Source organism: Neofelis nebulosa, chromosome 3 (genome assembly GCF_028018385.1).
Source record: "Neofelis nebulosa isolate mNeoNeb1 chromosome 3, mNeoNeb1.pri, whole genome shotgun sequence".
Taxonomy (NCBI): domain Eukaryota; kingdom Metazoa; phylum Chordata; class Mammalia; order Carnivora; family Felidae; genus Neofelis; species Neofelis nebulosa.
Genome location: NC_080784.1, coordinates 151,871,897 through 151,894,887, shown reverse-complemented (window position 1 = coordinate 151,894,887; position 22,991 = coordinate 151,871,897). Strand labels below are relative to the sequence as shown.

Here is a 22,991-nt window from a genome sequence, read left to right as displayed (position 1 = left end):
TGACAGTAAACTGGATAGATTATGATATAGACCCATAATATAATATCACACATTCAACAGTGAAATTCATAAATTACAGAATCAGGAATAAATAATTGTTAACAAAAAAAAAAAAAACAAAAAAAAAAAGCCACAGAAGTAGGTTATAATCCCATTTACACAAAGTTCAAAGTAGAGGCATGTTAAACTATATATATACACACACACACACATATATTTACATATACATATACATACACACATATATATGTATATACACATATGAATATATACGTATATATACACACACACACACACACATATATATATATATATATATATATATATATATATATATATACACTATATTTTAGAGATTCACTCACTAGAGGAGTTAACATAGGACATCTGATCATTTAAAGGACTTGCTTACAAGGCTGGCCCTTGACTGGCAGCTGGGAATTTGGCTTTCCGAATATTTCCTCTATTACCACCTGATTAGGCTGTGCCTACCATGCCAGCCTGCCTAGACTGTATAAAAATGTGATTTATAATGAACACCTGTTTTTTTCCTTCAGGAAGTATAGGATGTTGGTTGGCAGAGGGTACCTAATATAATCAGCCCCCAATAAAAACAGGTTAAGCCTCAGAAGGCTTCCCTGGGCAGAAAGACTATATGCACTTCACTGCTAGAAAGAACAAGTGCACTTTCTGCAGACCCAGTGGGAAGCATAAAAGTCTGACTATAAAATAAAGGATGGGAATGATGAACATAAAATTCAAGATAGTGGTTACCTTTGTGCAGGGAGAAGAGGGAGAAGAACAGGATTAGAAAGGGAAACATTGATGCTGCAAAAGTATTGATTGATACGTCTTACACTAAGGATAAGTACATAAGTGTTCATTTATATTATTTTTAATACCTTATATACATATAGTCTTTTGTACATTTGAAATATATCAAGTCATAAATTTTAAAAATATAGAAAAGGGAAATCTCATTCATACACTGCATGTAGGAAACAAAACTTGTAAACATGTTGCAGAAAAAATAGACAATATTTAACAATTTCATTTGAAATATGCATGTCCTAGAGAAATTCGATTTACAACATGTGCACAAGGAGGCATGAACAAAGGTGTACACTGCTGTAATAATGAATACATGGAAACAACCTAAAACTCTACCAACAGGGGGATATATAAGTAAAGAAGGTCCTGCACTGTTCAGTGAATACATTATAGAACTCAATTACATAAAGAAAGACAAGCAAGCTCTCACTAGTCTCTGTTCCTCTTGAAACCTCATTAGGATTTTTTAAACTGTATAAACCCAGGGCACCTGGGTGGCTCAGTCAGTTAAGGGTCTAACTCTTGGTTTCAGCTCAGGTCATGATCTCATGCATGACTCATATGAGTTTGAGCCCCGCATTGGGCTTTGCACTGACAACATGGAGCTTGCTTAGGATTCTGTCTCCCTCTCTCTGCTCCTCCCCTACTCGCTCACTCTCTCTCTCTCTCTCAAAAATAAACATTTAAAAAATATATATATTTCTTTAAGAAAATAAAAAATAAATAAAATGTATAAATCCAGAAGTATGTAGAGAAAAGAAAAGGGAGTAGATGGGAGATGTCAACAAACTGTTTAAGCTAGAAAGCAAATCAGCAGCAACTAATCAGTCCAGAAAGTGGAGAAAGTGCAGAAGGAAACACATTTATGTTTAACCCATAAGATCATTTATTAGAGATGCAAGGCCACTCTAAGAGAGGCTCCAAGTTGGGCCTACGAACAGTGAAGTTGTTAAAAGTATGTATACGAAGTAGTCAAGAGTTGCAGAGCCTCTCCTCTCCCAACTCTGGCATAGTAGGTGTTTACTCTTGAGTTTCAGAATCAGAGAGACTATAGACTCAGACACAGATGAAGGTAACAGTAATATAGTAAAAATAGAGATTTTAGGCAGAAGCATTCAAATTGTGCCTTCCCTCTGCTACACCTGGTTGAGAACATTTGTCATTGGAATCAAGCTCCCAAGCAGAAGAGATTTGTTAGAAAAACCTACCAAACCAAGTTAAAAAAAAAACAAAAAACAAAAACCTATAGATATTAACACCTGGACATCCACAATGACATGGCTCAGATCATACCACAGTAAAATCTACCAAGGTACAAATTTTATTGTACAACAAGAATTTGCAATCACCATTTTAGTTTCCACTCTTAAATATAAGGAGACCACTAAGATTCACTGGACATCTGACAAAAGGCTCTAAAATAAAGGAAACAACGAAGGTAAGCAAAAAGGTACTTGCAGGAAACAGAAACTACAAACAAGAAATCTTAGTAACAAGGGTTAGAGGAACCTGAAAAAAGCTGTGCTGCCCCATGGTAGACACTCCGTATGGACCAGCTTAAAACCCTCAGCTTTTACCCCAAATTAGTTAATACTCTCAGGGAAAAAAATGACTAATAATCATCAACTCATCTTCTCAAGATTCTTCTCTCTTTGGAATTTTATCTAGATTTTGTTCTTTCCACAGCTCCCATGTCTCTAAAAATATGATGTTTGCATTCATTCTTTTTAACTAGTTGTTGCAACAGGAATGTGGCCTATTGCAATTTGTCACATCCTACCTACAAATGAAACCTCTAGCATCACCCTGAAACCAAAGCCCTACAAGAATGTTTTGAGAAAAGAAAAAGACAATACTGTTCATGAACATAGATGCAAATGCCTCAAATACTAGCAAACCAAATCAAAAAAGGTTAATACATTATGACCAAGTCAAATTTATCCCAGAAAACTTAAAAAGTTGATTTAACTTTCAAAAATCAGTATAATTTACCACATTAAAGAAGGTCTCTCAATTCTGAAAGAAATGGATCTGTCTACATTCCTTGGAACCAAAAGGCTATATATAGTTCACCACAGAACAAGGGTTTGAACTGTGCAGGTCCACTTACTCACATTTGTTTGTAATAAATATAGCATAATAACATAAATGTATTTTCTCTTCCTTATAAATTTCTTAACATTTTCTTTTCTCTAGCTTACTTTATTATAAGAATACAGTATATAATACACATAACATACAAAATACATGTTAACCAATTGTTTACATTATCAGTAAGGCTTCTGGTCAACAGTAGGCTATTAGTAATTAAATATTTGGGGAGTCAAAAGTTTTAAGTGGATTTTCAACTAACAAGTGGGTCAGCAACCCTCACCTCTGCATTGTTCAAGGGTCAACTGCATAATTAGATGTTTATACAAATTTCTAGTAAAGCTATTTCTAGCACTACATAATTTTTCTCTCCAATTAGTATTGTGCTTTTGAATAACTTGTCTTTATTCATTAGCTTCACAAACTCTATTTGAAAGTTGGCTATTTTGTAGAGTTAAGTCAACCTATCCTCTTAAGATATGATCTATAAAAGATTGATTCCCAGGGCACCCAGGTGGTTCAGTCAGTTGAGCATGTGACTTTAGCTTAGGTCATGATCTTGTGGTTCATGAGTTTGAGCCCCACACTGAGCTCACTGCTGTTAGTACACAGCCCTCTTTGGATCCTCTGCCCCTCTTTCTCTGCCCCTCCCCAGTTCACACTCTCTCTCTCAAAAATAAATAAACATTAAAAAAAAAAAAAAAAGACTGGTTCCCTTATACAGCAATAGATTAACCTCAATATTCAGAAAACAACCAAATTTTCAAATCTGGATTAGGAACTTAAGTCATTGCCTACTTTCCTAAAAACCTAATTTAATTATTATTTTAGGAAAGGTGAAAATAATTTTGTTAAAATTTGGTATTTCTTTTTTTTTTTTCCCCAAGGGTTTTTTTTTTTAACATTTATTTATTTTTGAGACAGAGAGAGACAGAGCATGAACGGGGAGGGTAAGAGAGAGGGAGACACAGAATCTGAAACAGGCTCCAGGCTCTGAGCTGTCAGCACAGAGCCTGACGCGGGGCTCGAACTCACGGACCGCGAGATCATGACCTGAGCCGAAGTCGGCTGCCTAACCGACTGAGCCACCCAGGCGCCCCTGTTTTTGTTTTTTTTATTCATTCTGAGAGAGAGGGAGCACAGAGAGAGAGGGAGAGAGAGAGAATCCCAAGCAGGCTCCACACCAATGAGCCCTATGCGGGGCTCAAACCCACAAACCATGAGATCATGACCTGAGCCGAAATCAAGAGTTAGATGCTCGGGCGCCTGGGTGGCTCAGTCGGTTAAGCATCCGACTTCAGCTCAGGTCACGATCTCGCGGTCTGCGAGATCGAGCCCCGCGTAGGGCTCTGGGCTGATGGCTCAGAGCCTGGAGCCTGCTTCCGATTCTGTGTTTCCCTGTCTCTCTGCCCCTCCCCCGTTCATGCTGTGTCTCTCTCTGTCTCAAAAATAAATAAACGTTAAAAAAAATTTAAAAAAAAAAAAAAGAGTTAGATGCTCAACTGACTGAGCCACCCAGACACCCCAAAATTTTATAATTCTAAACCCAGACCTCCAATTTCAAACACAGGAAATGTCAAGTCAGAATTTTCACAAACCACCTCCAAATTATAGAAAGTCAATGGGAATATAGGATTCCCTTCTAAGAATAAGACTTACAAACAACTAAAATAGACGTAACTATATTGTGTAATGCTTCACTTATTAAAGCTATATCAGCTCTCCTTTTTGACTTACCTCTTTGCTTGATGACTGAATACAAATGTCTTCCATTTTAGGTGTTGAATAAAGCACTGATTTTGTAGAATTTGTGCTAAAATCATTGGTAAGACCTTAAAAAAAGCAAAAAAAAAAAAAGTTTAAATGACATATGGTATAAAATCTTTGAGTTATAATTAAAAGAAGCCCTACATGAAATGTGAAGATGTTTGCTGACTCTTTAAACACAATTAGTTTAAATTACATACAAACATCGCTTCAATATTCAAATGTGCCTAGAAGACATCAGGAACTGAAAAAGACAAACAAGATTCCTGAAGAAATAATGAACCAGCTCTTCTTTCAGAGCTTATATAGAAGAAATATTTTTCCACTCTCTGTGTTTGTTTCTTTGGTTGGCCTATTCTCTTTTTTCAATACCTTCTGATGCTGACAAGCACTTAGAAAAGTTTTTGCAATAATTCACCATTTCTTTAAAATGAACTGCGAATCACCAAACATTCTCTCTTAGGGATCCTAAGAATTCTGCACATTTATTCCCATTACATGAAATACTTTCTCTTGCATAAGATAATTATTTATGGACTTCTAGACCATAGAACTCTAGTGTGACCTAACCTAAAGGAAATGACAAATTATGCTCATTTTTGACAGTATTATCCTTAGTGTAACAGAAGGTAAAGGATTGCACATGTACTCAAAATTCCTGGAAAAACATTTTACATATATTTATTTAAATACTAGAACACATTTGCTGAATTTAATATTAATGAATATCACAAATTTTCATCCAACCCAACCCTCAAGTCCATCTTGAAATGAAGCCTTACTTTTTTCTTCAAAACAATCTTGTAAGATTTCCAGTATGTTTTGGCCTTGCTTCGTATTAATGTCAGGTGCTCTAATAAGAAGGAATGAAGGGAAAATGTCACATATCATTTCCATAAGACACTTGCTATTTATGTTACCATCTACTTTGAAAATTTCATATCTCATTATAAAATGTTATTTTACTTAATGGGAAAAATATCACCTTTACTATGTAAGGACAAAACAAGTACTTGAGTCCAAGAGTTCCCAGAAAAGTATGTGAAGCAGTATGTCATTATGTATAATAACAATTATACTCCTTGAATGAACAGTGACATCTAAAGCCATCTTAGACCACTTTTATATCTAAACAAGAACATCAACATTTTTGAACAAATCCAATCAGTACTAAGACACTTCTTTAATAAAAACTCTATAGTCACAAGTCCTAACAGCTCTAAGTAACAGTCTTCCCTACAAGTTCTCAAATGCACTTTTGATTCAGTATCATTACCCTTAGCAGCTTATGAAACAGTATAAAATTTTAACTGTAATTTCACATGCAGTTGTAAGAAATGTTATAAAGGAGATCCCTTGTTCACTTCATCCCGTTTCCCCCAGTGGTAACATTTTGTAAAATTATACTATACAATCACAACCAGGATGCTGATACCAATACAATCCACTAATCTTATTTAGGTTTCTCCAGTTCTACATATACAGTTGACCCTTGAACAAAATTGTTATGAACTGCATGGGTCCACTCATCAACAGATTTTTTTCAGTAAACATATTAGAAAATTTTTTGGAGACCTTCAACAATTAAAAATCTTGCAGACAAACCACAAAGCCTAGAAATATAAAAAATATTTAACAAAAAGTTAAGAATGTCATCAATGCATAAAATAGATGTAGATATTAGTAGATACTAGTCTATTTTATCATCTACTACCATAAAATACACACAAATCTATTCTTAGAAGTTAAAATTAATCAAAACTTACATACACAGTACACAGTGCCATTTATAGTCAAGAGATATAAAGACACAGTATTAAATCATAACTGCATAAAATTAATTATAGTTCATGCTATAACACTACTATAATAATTTTGTAGCCACCTCCTGTTGCTATTTTTTTTTAACTTTATTGATTTCTTTTGAGGGAGAGGAGAAAGTGAATGTGAGCGGGGGGAGGTGCAGAGAGAGAGGGAAAGAGAGAATTCCAAGCAGGTTCCGTGTTGTCAGCGCAGAGCCGAACACAGGCTCAATCCCACGAACCCCGAGATCATGACCCGAGCTGAAATAAAGAGTTGGACGCTTAACTGACTGAGCCATCCAGGAGCCCCCATCTTGTTGCTATTGTGGTGAGCTCCCTTGTTGGTGACTATCCCTTTAAAATGCCCATATAACACTAATGATCTCTGAGTGAACAATTCACCTCTCCAGTAAATTGTGTATTGCAGTAAAAAGTGATCTCTCATACTTCTCCCACTCTTCATCATGTTTAGTGCAATACCATAAATCTTGAGTAACACCAGGGACTCAACAAGGTTACCACTAGTGATGCTGGAGGTGTTCCCAAGAAACAAAAAAATGTCATGACACTACAAGAAAAAGTTGAATTACTTGATATATACCATAGATTGAGGTCTGCAGCTATGGTTGCCTGCTACTTCAAGATAAATAAATGCAGCATAAGGACCACTGCCAAAAAAGAAAGGGAAATTCATGAAGCTGTCTTTGTAGGCTAGAGCAGGACAAAACCTTGCACTTTCTGCAAAGTACCTTTTGATCTTGTACGGAACATACAGCTTTTATGTGGATGCAGGAGATGCTATAAAGAAGGCATGATTATGATTCTAATATGGTTTGAGAAAAGTGAAGTCATTACAAGACAACTTAAAGCAAAAGGAAGATGAAAGATCTAAAGCTGGAGAATTTAATACCAGCAAAGGATAGTTTGATAATTTAGAAAGAGATCTGACTTAAAAAATGTCAAGATAAACAGGAAATCAACTTTTGCTGAACGAGAAAGAGGCAGCAGACGAGCTCCCAGATGCCATTAAGAAAATCACTGAGGATGCTCAGAAAGGGTATCTCCCTAAACAGATTTTAATGCAGACAAAAGTGTTCTATTCTAGAAAAAAATGCCACAAAGAGCATTTATTAATAAGGAAGAGAAGCAAGCACCATGATTTAAGACAGGAAAGGATAGGCTAATCTCTACTGTTTTGTGCAAATGCAGTCAGGTTTATAATCAGGACTGACCTTATCTATAAGGATGCTAATCCCTAGCTTTAAAGGGGAAGTTAAACATCAGCTGCCAGATTTTTAGTTATACTACAACAAGAAGGCTGGACAATGAGAACCCTTCTTCTGGACTGGTTCTATCAATGCTTTGTCCCTGAAATCAGGGAGTACCCTGACAGTAAGAGACTGTCTTTTAAAGTTCTTTTCATATTGGACAATGCCACTGGACACCCAGAACCACAAGAGTTCAACACAGAAGTGAAAATGGTCTACCCGCCCCAACATAACACCTCTAGATTCGGGGGTCAAAAGGATCTTTAAGACTCATTACACATGGTACTTTAGGGAAAAGTCTGTCAACACTATGGAACAGGAACCCAATAGAGACAACATTATGAAAGTCTGGAAGCATTAAAGCATTGAAGATATCACTGTTACAGAAAAGGCTGTGAACACCATCAAGACTGAAACAATAAATTCCTACTAGAAAAAACTGTAGGCAGATGTTGTACATGACTTCACAGGATTTACAACAGAGCAAATCAAGAAAATCATGAACATGGGGCACTGGGATGGCTCAATCAGTTAAAAATCCAACTCTTGACTTCGGCTCAGGTAATGATCTCACAGTCTGAGATGGAGCCCCACCTTGGCTCTGTGCTGGGCGGGAGCCTGCTTAAGATTCTCTCTCTCCCTCTCCACTCCCACCCTCACTCAAGCATGTGCACATGCTCTCTCTCTCTCTCTCTCTCTGTCTCTGTCTCTCAAAAAAAAATAATAAATAAATAAAAATTAAAATAAATACATAAAATAAAATCATGAAAGAGATTATGGATATGGCAAAAAAGTTTGGGGGTTTCAAGATACAGATTGTGGAGGAATTCAAGAGCTAGTAGACATCACACCAGAGGAATTAACAGAAGATGACTTTATGGAGATGAGCACTTTCACAACAGTACCAGATGATGGGGAAAAAGATATACAAGAAGCACTGCCAGCAAACAAATTGACATTAGACAATCTGGCAGAGGGTTCCCATCATTCAAGACTGCTTTTGACTTCTTTTATAACATAGACCTTAGTTACAGGCATACAGGCACCGAATTAAACAGTGGAAGGATTGGTACCATATAAAAACATTTTTAGAGAAATGAAAAAGCAAAGTCAGACAGAAATTATGATGTATTTGCAAAAAGTTCACTGAATGTGCCTGCCTCCCCTTTTACCTCCTCCACCTCTTCCACCTCTGCCACACCTGAAACAGCAAGACCACCTCAACCCTTTCTCCTCCTTCTCAGCCTACTCAGTGTGAAGACTATGAGGATGAAGGTCTTTATGATGGTCCACTTCCACTTAATGAACAGTAAATAATCAGCATGCCGTACCATTAATAAACTGTGTTATGTGTGTATCTTCATGTGAAAATCTAGTTAACTGTACAGCAAGACAGGTAGGAGACATTTTTAAGTCATCATCATCATTGTCTAAGTATTCAGTGTGTAGAACATCATGTGCAAAACTTGAATGAAGTGGGTAAGTGATATTTAACATAAAACTAATAATCTGTTTATTTTCTTACTGTCTTGTAACTTTCCTTTCAAAGAAGTACATTACCATACAGCACGCCTGTCATCACAGGTATTTTTTTAAAAAGACTTAACAATGTTTCTAATACTGTATTATGAATATAACTATAATACCATATGCCATAAAAATTTTATAATGATTCATTCATTAGTGTACAGACTAGGCTACCACGAAACAATCGTATCGATTACACTAGGCTACCATAAAGCAATCATATTGCTTTCATTATCAGTACGTTATACCTATAAACATGAAAATGTGAATTTCTTTTCCACATCACTTTTTCATATTTGATGTCTAGTGTTATATAACATCTACAGTGTTTTGTATCATATAACTATATCGATGTAGGTAATGACAGATGATGTAGATAATGAGAGAGATGATATATTAATAAAATGTATCAATAAATACAGTACTGTAAAAGTATTTTCTCTTGTGATTTTCTTAATAACATTTTCTATTCTCTACTTTATTAATTGTATTATTGTATTATTTTATGTTATTGGTAAGGCTTCTAGGCAACAGTAGGCTTTTAGTAGCAAGTTTTGGGGGAGTCAAAAGTTGTACGAGGATTTTCAACTGTGCAGGGGTCAGCAACCCTCACCCCTGAGTTGTTCAAGGGTCAACTGTACTCATTTGTGCGTTTCTGTTCCTATTTAATTCTGTGCCATTTATCACATCTATAGGTTCAGGTATCACCACCACAGTCAAGATACTGAACAGTTCCACACCACAAAGATACTTTTTATTTCTTTTTATAATCTATACGCACATTTTCTTTTAGCCCTACCAAATGAGCTCTATCTTTGTAATATTACCATTCAATCCATTCTATAGACTGCTTTCCCCATGGCTGTCACTTATAACTGAGACTACCTCTTCCTGATCCATAATTTATCAGGTGAATTTCTTTTCTCACTGCCATTAAGTAGTCATTACACTGCTTGCGTTAATATTTCTCTGTTAGTATAAAATCACTAAGATGACTATACTTAATCAGTGGGCACAGAAATCATGTTAGACAGAAGTAATTTCTCCCTTCTTCTTTTAAAAATCACTTCCTAAAAATGGAAATAAAAATGACCTTAAAAGTTAAATATGTAACTCACCTGGACGGTCGGCAAAATCTTCTTCTGTAGTCATTTTTGAGATGATCCTGAAAGAAAAGTAAATCATCAAACTGGTAAAAAGTTAAGTTCTTCATTTGTTCATTCAGCAAGTTTTGCTTATTGTCTATTACAGTACCATAAAGAGGAATTCTTCTGGATCAAGTGAAGGAGAACTTGCCTCATATCTACTGTTTCAAAATCTTTGCTTATACTAATTTGTTCACCCTGGGAATCATTCCATCTTCCTCCCCTTACTCCCATACCTTTCCCATCATCAAAACCACAACTATCTGGGCTTCCAATAATTCAGGCTGGTTGATAAGCAGTATCTACTTATCTCCTTTCCTTGCAGGAAGATTCCTCTAAAATAATAGTTAAGGGCTACAATGGCATAGACCAATGAAAAAGACAATGAAGAGAGGACCATCTGTTAACAAATTTAAGAAATTTGTAGAAGATGGAAAATAAATGAAGTATGTTAATTGATAAAACAGAATAAAAGCAGTAGCAGACAAAAGTTAGTTCAGAGGATCCAGTCTTTGATGAGGAGTAAAGCTGATCTGCCCAGGAGAAAACCATAACAATGCAGAACTACAAAACTCAAAATATGAGGAGGCTAAGAGTGAGAAAGGGAATGAACAAAGTAACAGACTCCGACATCCCCTATCCCTATAAACACAAGTTTAAAAAACTGTATTCTATTGTCTGTCTTAAATATCACCAGCATCTGTGGATCAGGAGACACTCAGAGGTCTCTAAAACAAAACATGAATATCAAGATATAAATTTTAAAAATGGAGAAGAAAAAGGGCCAAGAGAAAACTGATACCAAGAATGAGAAAGAAGAGCATAACCCAACATACACACTTGTTGAATTATTGTTGTACACCTAAAACTAATGTAACACTGAGTGTCAACTAGGCTTCTATTTAAAAAAAAAGAGAGAGAGAGAGAGAGAGAGAGAGAGAAAGAAAAAACTTGAAAAAAACAAAAACAAAAATCCAATTAGTACCTTCAAGAGAGATTTGAAATACTGGACTCATAAAACAAAAGTGATATACTATAAACACTAAACAACTAAATTAAGACCAAGAAAAATTCTTAATAATTAAAAACATGATTGCCTAATGGAGAAAAAGTCTCTTTTAGCAAATGGTGCTGGGAGAACTGGACAGCAACATGCAGAAGAATGAAACTGGACCACTTTCTTTACACCATACACAAAAATAAATTCAAAATGGATGAAAAAACTAATGAAAAAGGAAGCCATCAAAATGCTACAGGAGAAAACAGGCAGCAACCTCTTTGACCTCGGCTGCAGCAACATCTGACTTGACATGTCTCTGAAGGCAAGGGAAATAAAAACAAAAGTGAACCACTGAGACCTCATCAAGATAAAAAGCTTCTGCACAGTAAAGGAAACAATCAACAAAACTAAAAGGCAAACAATGGAATGGGAAAAGATATTTGCAAATGGTGTATCTGATAAAGTGTTCGTATCCAAAATGTATGAAGAATTCACCAAACTCAACACCCAAAAAACAAATAATCCAGTGAAGAAATGGGCAGAAGACAGGAATAGACACTTTTCCAAAGACATCCAAATGGCTAACAGACACATGAAAAGATGCTCAACACCACTCATTACCGGGGAAATACAAATTAAAACGACATTTAGATACCACCTTACACCGGTCAGAGTGGCTAAAATTAACTACTCAGCAAACAACAGATGTTGGTGAGGATGTGGAGAAATGGGAACCCTTTTGCATCGTTGGTGGAAATGCAAACCAGCACAGCCACTCTGGAAAACAGTACGAGATTTCTCAAAATATTAAAAATAGAACTACCCTACAACCCAGAAATTGCACTACTAGAAATTTATCCAAAGGATGCAGGAGTGCTGATTCGAAGGGGCACCTGCACCTCAATGTTTATAGCAGTGTTTTCAACAATAGCCAAATTATGGAAAGAGCCCAAATGTCCATTGACTGATGAATGGATAAAGAAGATGTGGTATATATACACAATGGAATACTACTCAGCAACGAAAAAGAATGAATTCTTGCCATTTGAACCAACTAAAATATATGGTTTAAAACAAACAAACAAACAAAAATGAGAATGAGCGGAAAAGCTACAGGCTAGAAAAAAATATCTGCAAAAGGTACATCTGAAAAGGACCATTATCCAAAATATGCAAAGAATGTTTAAAACTCAACAATAAGAAAATAAACAACCCAATTAAAAACTAAATGGGCCAAAGACCTCAGATAAGATGTACAGATGGCAAAAAAGCATATGAAAAGATGCTCCACATCACATATCATCAGGAAAAAGCACATTAAAAGCCACAATGAGATACCACTATACCTATTAGAATGACCAAAATCTGGAACACTGACAATTCCAAATGCTGGTAAGGATATGGCACAACAGAAAACTCTCATTTATTTATTTATTTTAATGTTTATTTATTTTTGAGAGCGAGAGAGAAAGAGCATAAGCAGGGGAGAGGCAGAGAGAGAGGGAGACACATGTCCGAAGCAGGCTCCAGGCTCCAAGCTGTCAGCACAGAGCCCGATGCGGGGCTTGAAGTCACAGACTGTGAGATCATGACCTGAGCTGAAGTCAGGCGATTAACCGAGCCACCCAGGTGCCCCAACTCTCATTTATTTTTTAATATAAATGGTACAGTCATTTTGGAAGGCAGATTTGGTGGTTTTTACAAAAGTAAACAGACTCTCACCATGACTTAGCAATCATATTGCTTGTTATTTACCCAAAGGAGTTGAAAACTTATGTCCACACAACAATCTGCACAGACGTTTATAGCAATTTTATAACTGCCAAAACTTGAAAGCAACAAGAAGTCCTTCACTAGGTAAATGGATAAAGTGTGGTACATCCAGACGATAGCATATCATTGAGCACCAAAAAGAAATGAACTACCAAGCCATGAAAAGACATGAATAAATCTTAAACGCGTCATTCTAAATGAAACAAGTCAATCTGAAAAGGCTATGTATGTATGATTTCAACTATATGACATTCTGGAAAAAAGCAAAACTATCGCGATGGTAAAAAGATCAGTGGTTACCAGAGTTCAGTGGGGAGGGAGGGAGAAATAGGCAGAACACAGAGGATATGTAGGGTAGTAAAAACACTCGGTAATACAAGGATGGCTACGTGTCATTAGACTTTTGTCCAAACACACAGAATGTACAACACCAAGAGTCAGACTTAGTATAAATTATGGACCTCGGGCAATAATGATGGGTGAATGCGGTTCATCAACTGTAATAAATACATCATTCTGGTGGGGGATCCTAACAACAGGGGTAGCTATGCAGGTGTGGGAGTAAGGGGGTATATGGAAAATCTCTGTACCTTCCTCTTAGTTTTGCTAAGAACCCAAGACTGCTCTAAAAAAATTAACTCTTTAAAAAAAGGAACCGTGGGCATTAGGTAAATTTTATTCCCCTCCTCTTCCTACAATGAGAATGGCTTTATTTCTGTTTAATTCTATACAATATAAACAATGTATGTGCTCACATTAAAAGGACGCTGTACAGTATTTTTTACACATCTTTATGCAAACAAGCATTACTTTATAACTTTATATAAGTGGGATATCATTGGTGAAGATTTTCTTAAAAAGAGATAAAGTAGAAAACACACGTTTAGGGCAGGGGCCGACATGGGTTGTACAATATATAGTAACTATAAGCAAAGTGTGAAATACAGAATACTGAATACCAAGGGAGTCCAATAACACGGAAACAAAAAATTAGTTCCCGCCCCCTTGGGCATTCATACCTTAAGCACTTTTTAACTAACACCTGCCTTTCAGAAAACTTTACCAGTAACAAGCACTCCACAAATAATATGCTTCTGCAGACCAGCAAGTCCACACTTTTTAGGCGTTTCAAAACTTCTATAGACAGAAAATTATTTGGAGGACTAGAAACCAGAGTTAGACCAAAACAGTAGCAATCACAAGATTCTCTGAAGAGACAGATGCCATCACAACCAAAACTAAAACCTGTGGGGAAACAATACAAGGAAGTTAACTCCTGGCTATCAGGACACGATCAGCTCTGATCTCAAAAACTTGGCGGGCTTTTCCACTGAAATCTCCAAGAAGCCACAGTAAAACATTTCATTCTCTCCCGCCCCGAGCGCAGGTGCCAGGGGCGGCCGAGCTCCCATACGCAGAAGCGGCAGGAGCCTGCACTTACCAGACCCGTCGCAGCCATTTTCCGACCCGGCCCCACCCGCGCCGGGGGTCTGGCACGCAAGCCCTCGCGGGCCGTGACTCGAAGAAGCCCGGCACAGACAGAGTCGCGGGAGGAGCAGTTAGGCGGCACCCCAGGAGCGCCCCTGAGGTGGGAGGTGGCAAAACTGAAGGAACTGCGAGCTAGTAAGCGCGCTACCGACGCTCTTCACCCATTGGCTCGGCCCTCCCGGAGCACCCAGAGGTCTCCGCGGTTTGAAACGGTCTGCACATGCGCAAAACGAACAGCTCAACCGTATAGAAAGCCGTTAAAGGCCCGCCCTCACATTGGACACTCCAACAGTCCCGCCCCTCGCAGGGTCCGCCGCAGCCCCGCCCCATCTTTCCCATAGCCCCGCCCTCCCTTTCTCTAACTGTTTTCTCCTCTTTTGCTGGCTAGGCAATCGGAGGATTGAACGTAAAGCTGGGGATTTCCGTAAAGCTGCTCTGAGCAGGCACCGTCTCGAGAACAGCCTTTATTCTTGAGCCGGGTGTAAAACTTGACAGCGGTTCTATTACAGAGTAAAAAATAATACTTGGAAGGATAAAGGTAAAAATTGCAGAAATCGTTTGAAAAGAAATAGTTCATTGTGCGGGCTCATCCTCCACACCGAGTCCATCTATGCATCACCTCAGAAAGTAATAACAATGTAACGTTGATGATGATAACGATGTATTCTTCTTTCAAATATGTGGGTACTATTTTCATGAAGCATTGCCAACAAAGTGACTTAGGTAAATATATGTCATTTAAGTATAATGTCCTGAAAGGAGACCTAAATCAGTAGTCTTGAAATATACTCAGCGACTAGCTGTATCATCTAGAATAAAACTGTGGCACTATTCCGGGTGTTTCCTTATTTATATAATTATATAATAGAGCTTATAAATGCTCTGAAGACTTGACCATTTTATGATGCTATGAAACTTGTGTTCTATTTTGGTGATTTAATAAAAATTTGCACAGAAATTTTAATCATAAAATACATTACTTATTGAATAAATTCATTAATCAAGAGTTGAACTAATAAACTTTTTAAACATGTAATGATTTAACAAATGTTATCACCTATGGTTTGTTTATTTTTGGTAGGGAAGAGGTACTATATATTAACTCTACAGTCAGACTGGGTTCCATTCTACTCCCAAGAATTCTGTCATAATGGGTAAGTTGATTAAACTATCTGTTTCTCAAGTCCCTTGTCTGTAAAATGGGAATAATATTAAAGTTGCTGAGATATTGGGTTAATTCATTTTAATATCTAGGTGAAATGCCTGGAACATAGTAAGAATTCAATAAATAATGATTGGTTTTATTATAGGGTTTTGCCAATCAGACTACATTATATAATTTGATGTCATATTTGGAATACATTATAATAAAAAAACTATCATTTATTCCGTACACACCATATACTGTTTTTTTTTTCTAAATGCTCTCCATGCACTAACTTATTTTATTCTTAAAACATTCCTGTTAAAAGAAGACAGCTAGTATCCCCATCTTACAGACAACAGAAGTGGGATAGTGTTTAAGTAACTGCCCCATAATCACACTACCATTAAATGGCAGAACTGGGGGTGAACCCTGGTATTCTGATTCCAGAACTGAGCACTTAATCACTACACTCTTTATTTCTCAGTGAGAAATTTTACCAAGCACAATCACCAATGTAAATTTCCACATCTAAAATGATATTCCCTGTTTCCACTGGAAACAGTAACTCTCAGAGGTATTTTGTGAAACTTGAAATGCAGTGACATGCTGGTATCGAATGCAGGGCACAAAGGGTGTTGGTAATAACTACAGAGAAAATGGAGCAACACTTTATGAAAACCAAAAGTTATGGAAACTCCACCATCCCCAAGCAAACTTTTCCGTTCCCTCTGCATCTGTCGTACTATTTATAGCCCCACAATGGTTTTGGCATCCTAAAATAGGATTGCTAGTTGATGGACTAATGTTTATAAAACCTAGATCTGTCATTATAGGCCCCCTGCGCACCCCCCCCCCAAATACATTCAGATCTCTCTTTATGAACTTCCATGGTAACTGGATAAATCTTGAAGTTTTCCATCACAGCTACATAACCTAGGTGAGGAGTGTGTGTGTGTGTGTGTGTGTGTGTGTGTGTGTGTATCAGTCTATGGAATTATGTGTATTCGATGTGTATATGGGAAATAAAGTTTACAGAAACTGAACTTAAGAGGGTACTAGAAACTTTTAGTTGCTTAGGATTTTATGCAGATAGTTTAAAATTGGTTAAAACTAGTTTAAAGAATATTTTAGACCTTAAAAATTACACTCTAAATGAACTTGCTCTAGGAATTGTAACACAATTGCTATTAAAATTTAAATTGTTCCTTATTTATAATAAACTCAAACTGGTAATATGTCCACCATTTACATATTAAATGTAATTTACGTACATGTAAATGTAATATGTACATATTTATAAAGTGTAGTTCATCCATATGACAGAATATTCCTCAGCAATAAAAACAAACTACTGATACATGCAACAACTTAGATGAATCTTAAAAGCTAGGTAAGAGAAGCCAGACATCAAAGGCAACCTGCTGTATGATTACATAAATGTAACTTGATGAAATTATACACATAGAAATGAAACCAATAGTTGCCAGCAGATGAAGTTGGGGGTAGAAGATGCTGACAACAAAGGCCAAGGAGGGAACATTTTATGATGCTGGAAATAGTCTATGTCTTCAATATGATACTCTTATGTTTTTGTCAAAACTCTCAGAACTGTGCTCCTAAAGAAAGGATGACTTTTGCTATATATTATACGTCAATGAACTGGACTTGAAAAATTAATGTTAGAGAGTGTTACCAAACCAAAGTGGACCCACTCCTTGGTGACTTACAGGCAGACTACACCAGGTGGAGTTGCCTCACAAGGTCAACTATTTGTACAAACAAGGAGATCACAGGGAATAATTTCCAAAACAGTGTCTCTCCAACGAGGGGAAAGCAGGCTCTTTTTATTAGGCCTTGGGATGAATATTCAGAAGGGATTTTAACATTATAATGAAGCTGAGGTCAGCTCTGGCACTTTCTTTTTCCCTTTCTTTCTTCTTCTTCCTCTTCTTCTTCTTCTTCTTCTTCTTCTTCTTCTTCTTCTTCTTCTTCTTCTTCTTCTAAATGTTCACTTATTTTTGAAAAAGAGCACGCGAGCTTGTGAGGGGAGGTACAAAGAGACAGGGGGACAGAGGTTCCAAAGCGCGCTTCACGCTGACCCATGAACTGTGAAATCATGGCCTAAATCTCATGCTCAACCAACTGAGCCACCCCACCTCTGGCACTTCTGATTCATCTGTGCAAGCACAGGGGATCAGACCAATAGAGAGAGAGAGAGATAACCAAATGCAGTGTGGGAATTAGGGTCAGACTGTGATTCAAAACGAAGCCATAAAGAACATTAAGCAATGGAAAACTAAAGTAGTAATTATTAAATGACAGGGAAATGTAAAATTTTCTTAGATATTATAATGCTACTGTGTTGATGTAAGAAAATGTCCTATTCTTTTAGGATAAGGATATACATATGAAGTATTAAGGGGTAAAATGTGATGTTTGTAAGTACTTTGAAATGGTTCAGTTAAAAAAAAAGATATAGTTACAGCAAATCTGGCAAAACGCTAACAGTTATTGGAACTACATGGTAGATGTGTAGGTGTTTATTAATACTGCTCTTTCAGGGATGCCTAGGTGGCTCAGTCCATTAAGTGTCCAATTTCGGCTCAGGTCATGATCTCATGGTTCATGAGTTTGACCCAACATCGGGCTGCATGCTGACAGTGCAGAACCTGCTTGGGATTCTCTCTCCCTCTCTCTATTACCCCTGCCCCACTTGCATTTTCTCTCTCTCTCTCTCTCTCTCTCTCTCTCTCACACACACACACACACACACACACACACACACACATACAAAATAAATAAATAAACTTTAAAAAATAAAAATACTGCTCTTTCAGCTTCTCTGTATGTTGGAAACTTTTCATTCTAAAATGATAGGGCAAAGTGGCATTAATAAAATTACTGAAGTTCTCAAAATTATTGCAAAAAAAGTATTATGCCAAAGTGTCATAGACTCTAAGTCTAAAGCTCTCTTTTGGCCAGCAAAAGAGCAGGATGCAGGATGAAAAATGAGAGACGGCTAATGTCCGGGAAAAGACAAGAGACCCAAATAAGGGTCCTTGCCCCGTTTTTTTAAGGATCAGAAGGCTTACAAACATGGTGATGGACGTGCACAAAGAGATAATAAATCTGTGAACATTAACTTATGAACATGAGGGAAAGGAGGTCTTGAAGATATTCAGGGTTAGGGGTTTGGGTTAATACAAAGCAAAATCCTGATGCCTGCAGTCGGGCAGAAAGTTGTTTACAGGAGACATGAGGCACCACCTCTGTTTATCTTAGCTAGTCTAGGGGAGGAGACAGATAGGACACGTGACCTCAGGGTTAACAAGGCACCTTTTTTTTAATAATCATCTCTGCTCTGGGCTGCTTCATCTCCAGCGCAGTGGTCTATAGCCCAATTTACCTGTTCACCTAACTTGGTCCTTCCTTCCTGTGAAAGCAGCTTTCTGCTATAGCACTAAATTGGGGGTGCTTCCGCCCTGCATATCTAATCTTGTTTTTTTCATATACCGATGTACTGGGTGCCTTTGTACCTCCCTATTCTTGGTTGCCTTGTTTGTTTACCCAAACTCGGGTGTTAGCATCCTATGGCTTTGTACTTCTTTATTGCCTTGTTAACCCATTGGCAAGCCCGGGGGATTCCTAAGCTTATTCCTCACACAAAAGTCAAAAGTGAAAATATTAGCAATTTACTATAGGATAATTTTGTCAGAAAAAAATTACACTCCAAAAATCAATTTGTAAAAATTATAAACATTTCAATTATAACTTAATTTGCTAAAGTGAAATAAACTTATTTATGTAATTTTGGAGTTTATTTTTTAATATAACATTTAAATTTTTAAAATTCTTTACTGTCAAATGTTGTTCCATGTGTTAAGTACACTCACTTTAAGTAGCCTTTTCTCTACTAAATAGGCTCTTCTAAGACTCTAATTGCCAAATTATAAAGTGTGTTTGCAGTATGCAGGTAGGTGGCAGCAACGTTCACGAAAACAATTTTATACAATGGGTTAAAAGTCCCCATGAGTTCTTAATTGAGTGCTACATAAAAATCTTTACAGTTACCTCTGTGCCAAGTGTTTGATTCATAGTTGCTGTTGAATTCTATTATATATATATATATATATATATATATATATATATATATATATTGTTTCTCTTCCCAAGAACACAACAGGGGCGACTGAGTCAGTAGGTAGAGCATGTGACTCTTGATCTCAGAGTTCTGAGTTTGAACCCCACACTGCTGGTAGAGTTTCCTTATAAAAAAAATTTTTTTTAATAAATAAAAAGAACACAACAAATACACTATTCTCTGGATCTCCATTCTGTAGTTTACTTCTAGTCAGCATAATTCTGAAAAATTAGCTTTTGTCATTTAAAACACATTTAGGGGTGCCTCAGTGGCTCAGTCGGTTAAGCGTCAGACTTTGGCTTAGGTCATAATCTCACAGTTTATGAGTTCAAGCCCCACGACCAGCTCTGTGCTAACAGCTCAGAGCCTGGAGCCTGCTTCAGATTCTGTGTCTCCATCTCTCTCTCTGCCCCTCCCCTGTTCGCAGTCTGCCTCTCTCTCTCTCTCTCTCACAAATAAATAAACATTTAAAAAAAATTTTTTTTAAAGAAAGAAATAGGGGCTCTTGGGTGACTCAGTCCATTAAGCGTCCAACTTTGGGTCAGGTCATGAACTCACAGCTCATGAGTTCAAGCCCCACGTCGGGCTCTCCAGCTCAGCACAGAGCCTACTTCAGGTCCTCTGCATCTTCCTCTCTTGCTGCGCTCCCCTGTGTGCTCTCTCTCTCTCTTTCTCTGTCAAAAATAAAACAAACATTAAAAAAAAATAAATTTTCAAAAAGTACAATTAGATTTTCAAAAGTTTAATACTTTCTGCATTATAATTTAACCTTGCAAAGACTTAAATTACTTTAGTGGTACTAGGCAAAAATTTAAATAATAAACATTAGTAGTTATTGACACAGATATATGCTCCAGACAAGTTATATGAAAAAATGTAGTTTATCAAATATCATGTACTTATCTGATTATGTAAATATACACAAATAGAGAAAAAGTGCCAAAAAGGTGATGGTACCCATCCAAACCGTGCTAATGGTAGATGGTGGACGAGCATGTAATTTTCATTTTTTTAATTTATGCCTGAAGACTTGTTTTTTCTAGAACTTATATAAGTAAGTTTTCCATTTATTAGGAAAAATTAAGAAATTATTTTAAGTATTTATAAAGCATGCTATATGAGATGTTTGTAAATTTAAGCACCTATAGAAATTCATAAACAATAAAGTGCCCAAACTATAGCTTGTAGTCCATACCTAACAGTGGGAAAGGGTGAAAGAAGTAGGAAAATAAACTGCAAACAAAGACACAAAACAAAAAGGTCATAATCTCACAGTTCATGTGTTTGATTCCCATGTCTGGTTCTAACCAGACTGGGCAGCACTGGGATTCTCTTTCCCTCTTTCTCAGCCCCTCCCCCGCATGTGCTTTATCTCTCAAAAAAAATTATTATTTTATAAATAAATAGGGGCACCTGGGTGGCTGAGTCGGTTGAGCATCCGACTTCAGCTGAGGTCATGATCTCATGGTTTGTGGCTTAGGGCCCTGCATTGGGCTCTGTGCTGGGCTCTGCTGACAGCTCGGAATCTGGAACCTGCTTTGGTTTCTGTGTCTCCCTCTCTCTCTGCCCCTCCCCTGCTCGCTGTCTCTCTCTCTCTCTCTCTCTCTCAAAAATAAATTTAAAAACATTAAAAATAAAAATAAACATTAAAAAAATATTTTAAAAAAGGAAATGCTGTGCTATTGACAGAAAATCTGTCAGATATTGTAGAGTGTTCGTTCATGTTTGCAAAATGAACTAGATTCCGAACACCTTCAATGTTAGCATAAATTCTCACTTCTTCCTGTAGACGGTGCAGAACTATATTGATCAGGGGTCACTTCTATAGAATAGAACTCATAATAGCTACTTTAGGCAAAAACAGGATCTACTAGTATGCATTATTGGTTTACAGAATTGTTGGGATGGAAGGAGAAATAACATATTCAGGGCTTTCAGGAATGATTCCTAAAGACACACTGCAGAACTGAACACCAGGAGCCAGCTGTTGTATGTACAATCAGGAAGCAAACTGAAAAGCGGAGAAGCTAATGCTGGTGCTGGAATCTCCAGAACCATACTGACACTGCACAATCAGGAAGTCACTTCTGTTACAAAAGTTCCATGTCTAGGAAGCCACAACGAATAAGAAGTTTCCATGAGCAGGAAGCCTCCTTGTTGCTGCTGGCTCCAGAAACACATCATATTCACCGTGACAGGTACCAGAAAATTGACGTTCCATGCTTTGACTAACTATCACCACCCATGAAACTAGTGATCAACTACTGAGACTTCTGATAGTGTTGCCACACAAAAAATTAGAAGCCTATAGACCATGCTTCAGCCTAGGGGAACAGCAAATCAAGAATAAATTCTGTTTCCATCTACCTTGCTACCCAACTCCAGCTCCAAAAAAAAAGGTCTGGATATGTAGTTTTTAGCTTTTCAGCCTCTGCAGTAAAGAATGGCATACGGGAGTGCCTGGGTGGCTCAGTAGGTTGAGCATCCGACCCAGCTCAGGTCATGATCTCATGGCTCCCCAGTTCGTGGGCCTGAGCCCCATGTTGGGTTTTGTGCTGACATATTCAGATTCTCTTCTGCTTCAGATTCTGTCTCCCTCTCCGTCTGCCCCTCCCCCATGCACATGCGTGCACCCTTTCTTTTTGTCTCTCTCTCTTTCTCAAAAATAAATAAACATTAAAAAGTAATAATAATGGCACACTGGAAGGGGCTGGAATGGATACTATGCACTAACCTACCTTATCCCAGAAAGCAGCAGTAGTGGGGTTTTTTGTTTTTTTTGTTTTTTGGGTTTTTTAGTGGGTTTTAAATGAAGCAAAGAGGAAGAAAAATGTAGACCTAAACTCTCTTTGTATTGAGCTTGATATAGCTAAAACTAAATTCATTATTGCTCTACCACCCAAACTATCACCCTATCTGGAATTTTCAGTTTCTATTACAGCTACTATTATGCAATGATTTATCTCATTTAGAAACCTGTATCTATGTGACATGCAAGAAACATTTCTCAC

General features: G+C 37.2%; 2 protein-coding genes across 7 annotated transcripts in view; one reads left to right on the top strand and one right to left on the bottom strand.

Moving 5' to 3' along the window:
• Positions 1-14,885, bottom strand: part of CENPC (centromere protein C) — an 82,465-nt gene extending 67,580 nt beyond the window's left edge. For 3 of the 4 annotated variants that reach the window (XR_009259535.1, XM_058722403.1, XM_058722402.1), the window contains exons 1-4: positions 14,646-14,885; positions 10,405-10,451; positions 5,472-5,542; positions 4,660-4,754 (exon numbers count right to left, since the gene is read on the bottom strand). Coding sequence is in view for 3 of the 4 variants with exons in the window: in XM_058722403.1 (XP_058578386.1) it covers positions 4,660-4,754; positions 5,472-5,542; positions 10,405-10,451; positions 14,646-14,663 (231 nt within the window). In the remaining variant the exon portion in view is untranslated. The remainder of the gene's footprint in view (positions 1-4,659; positions 4,755-5,471; positions 5,543-10,404; positions 10,452-14,645) is intronic. The other variant, XM_058722401.1, reaches the window with a different exon arrangement.
• Positions 14,886-14,987: 102 nt separating this feature from the next.
• The window catches only part of STAP1 (signal transducing adaptor family member 1), a 53,754-nt gene continuing 45,750 nt past the window's right edge, over positions 14,988-22,991 (top strand). For 2 of the 3 annotated variants that reach the window (XM_058722406.1, XM_058722405.1), the window contains exons 1-2: positions 14,988-15,230; positions 15,774-15,846. The gene's annotated coding sequence lies outside the window, so the exon portion shown is untranslated. The remainder of the gene's footprint in view (positions 15,231-15,773; positions 15,847-22,991) is intronic. The other variant, XM_058722404.1, reaches the window with a different exon arrangement.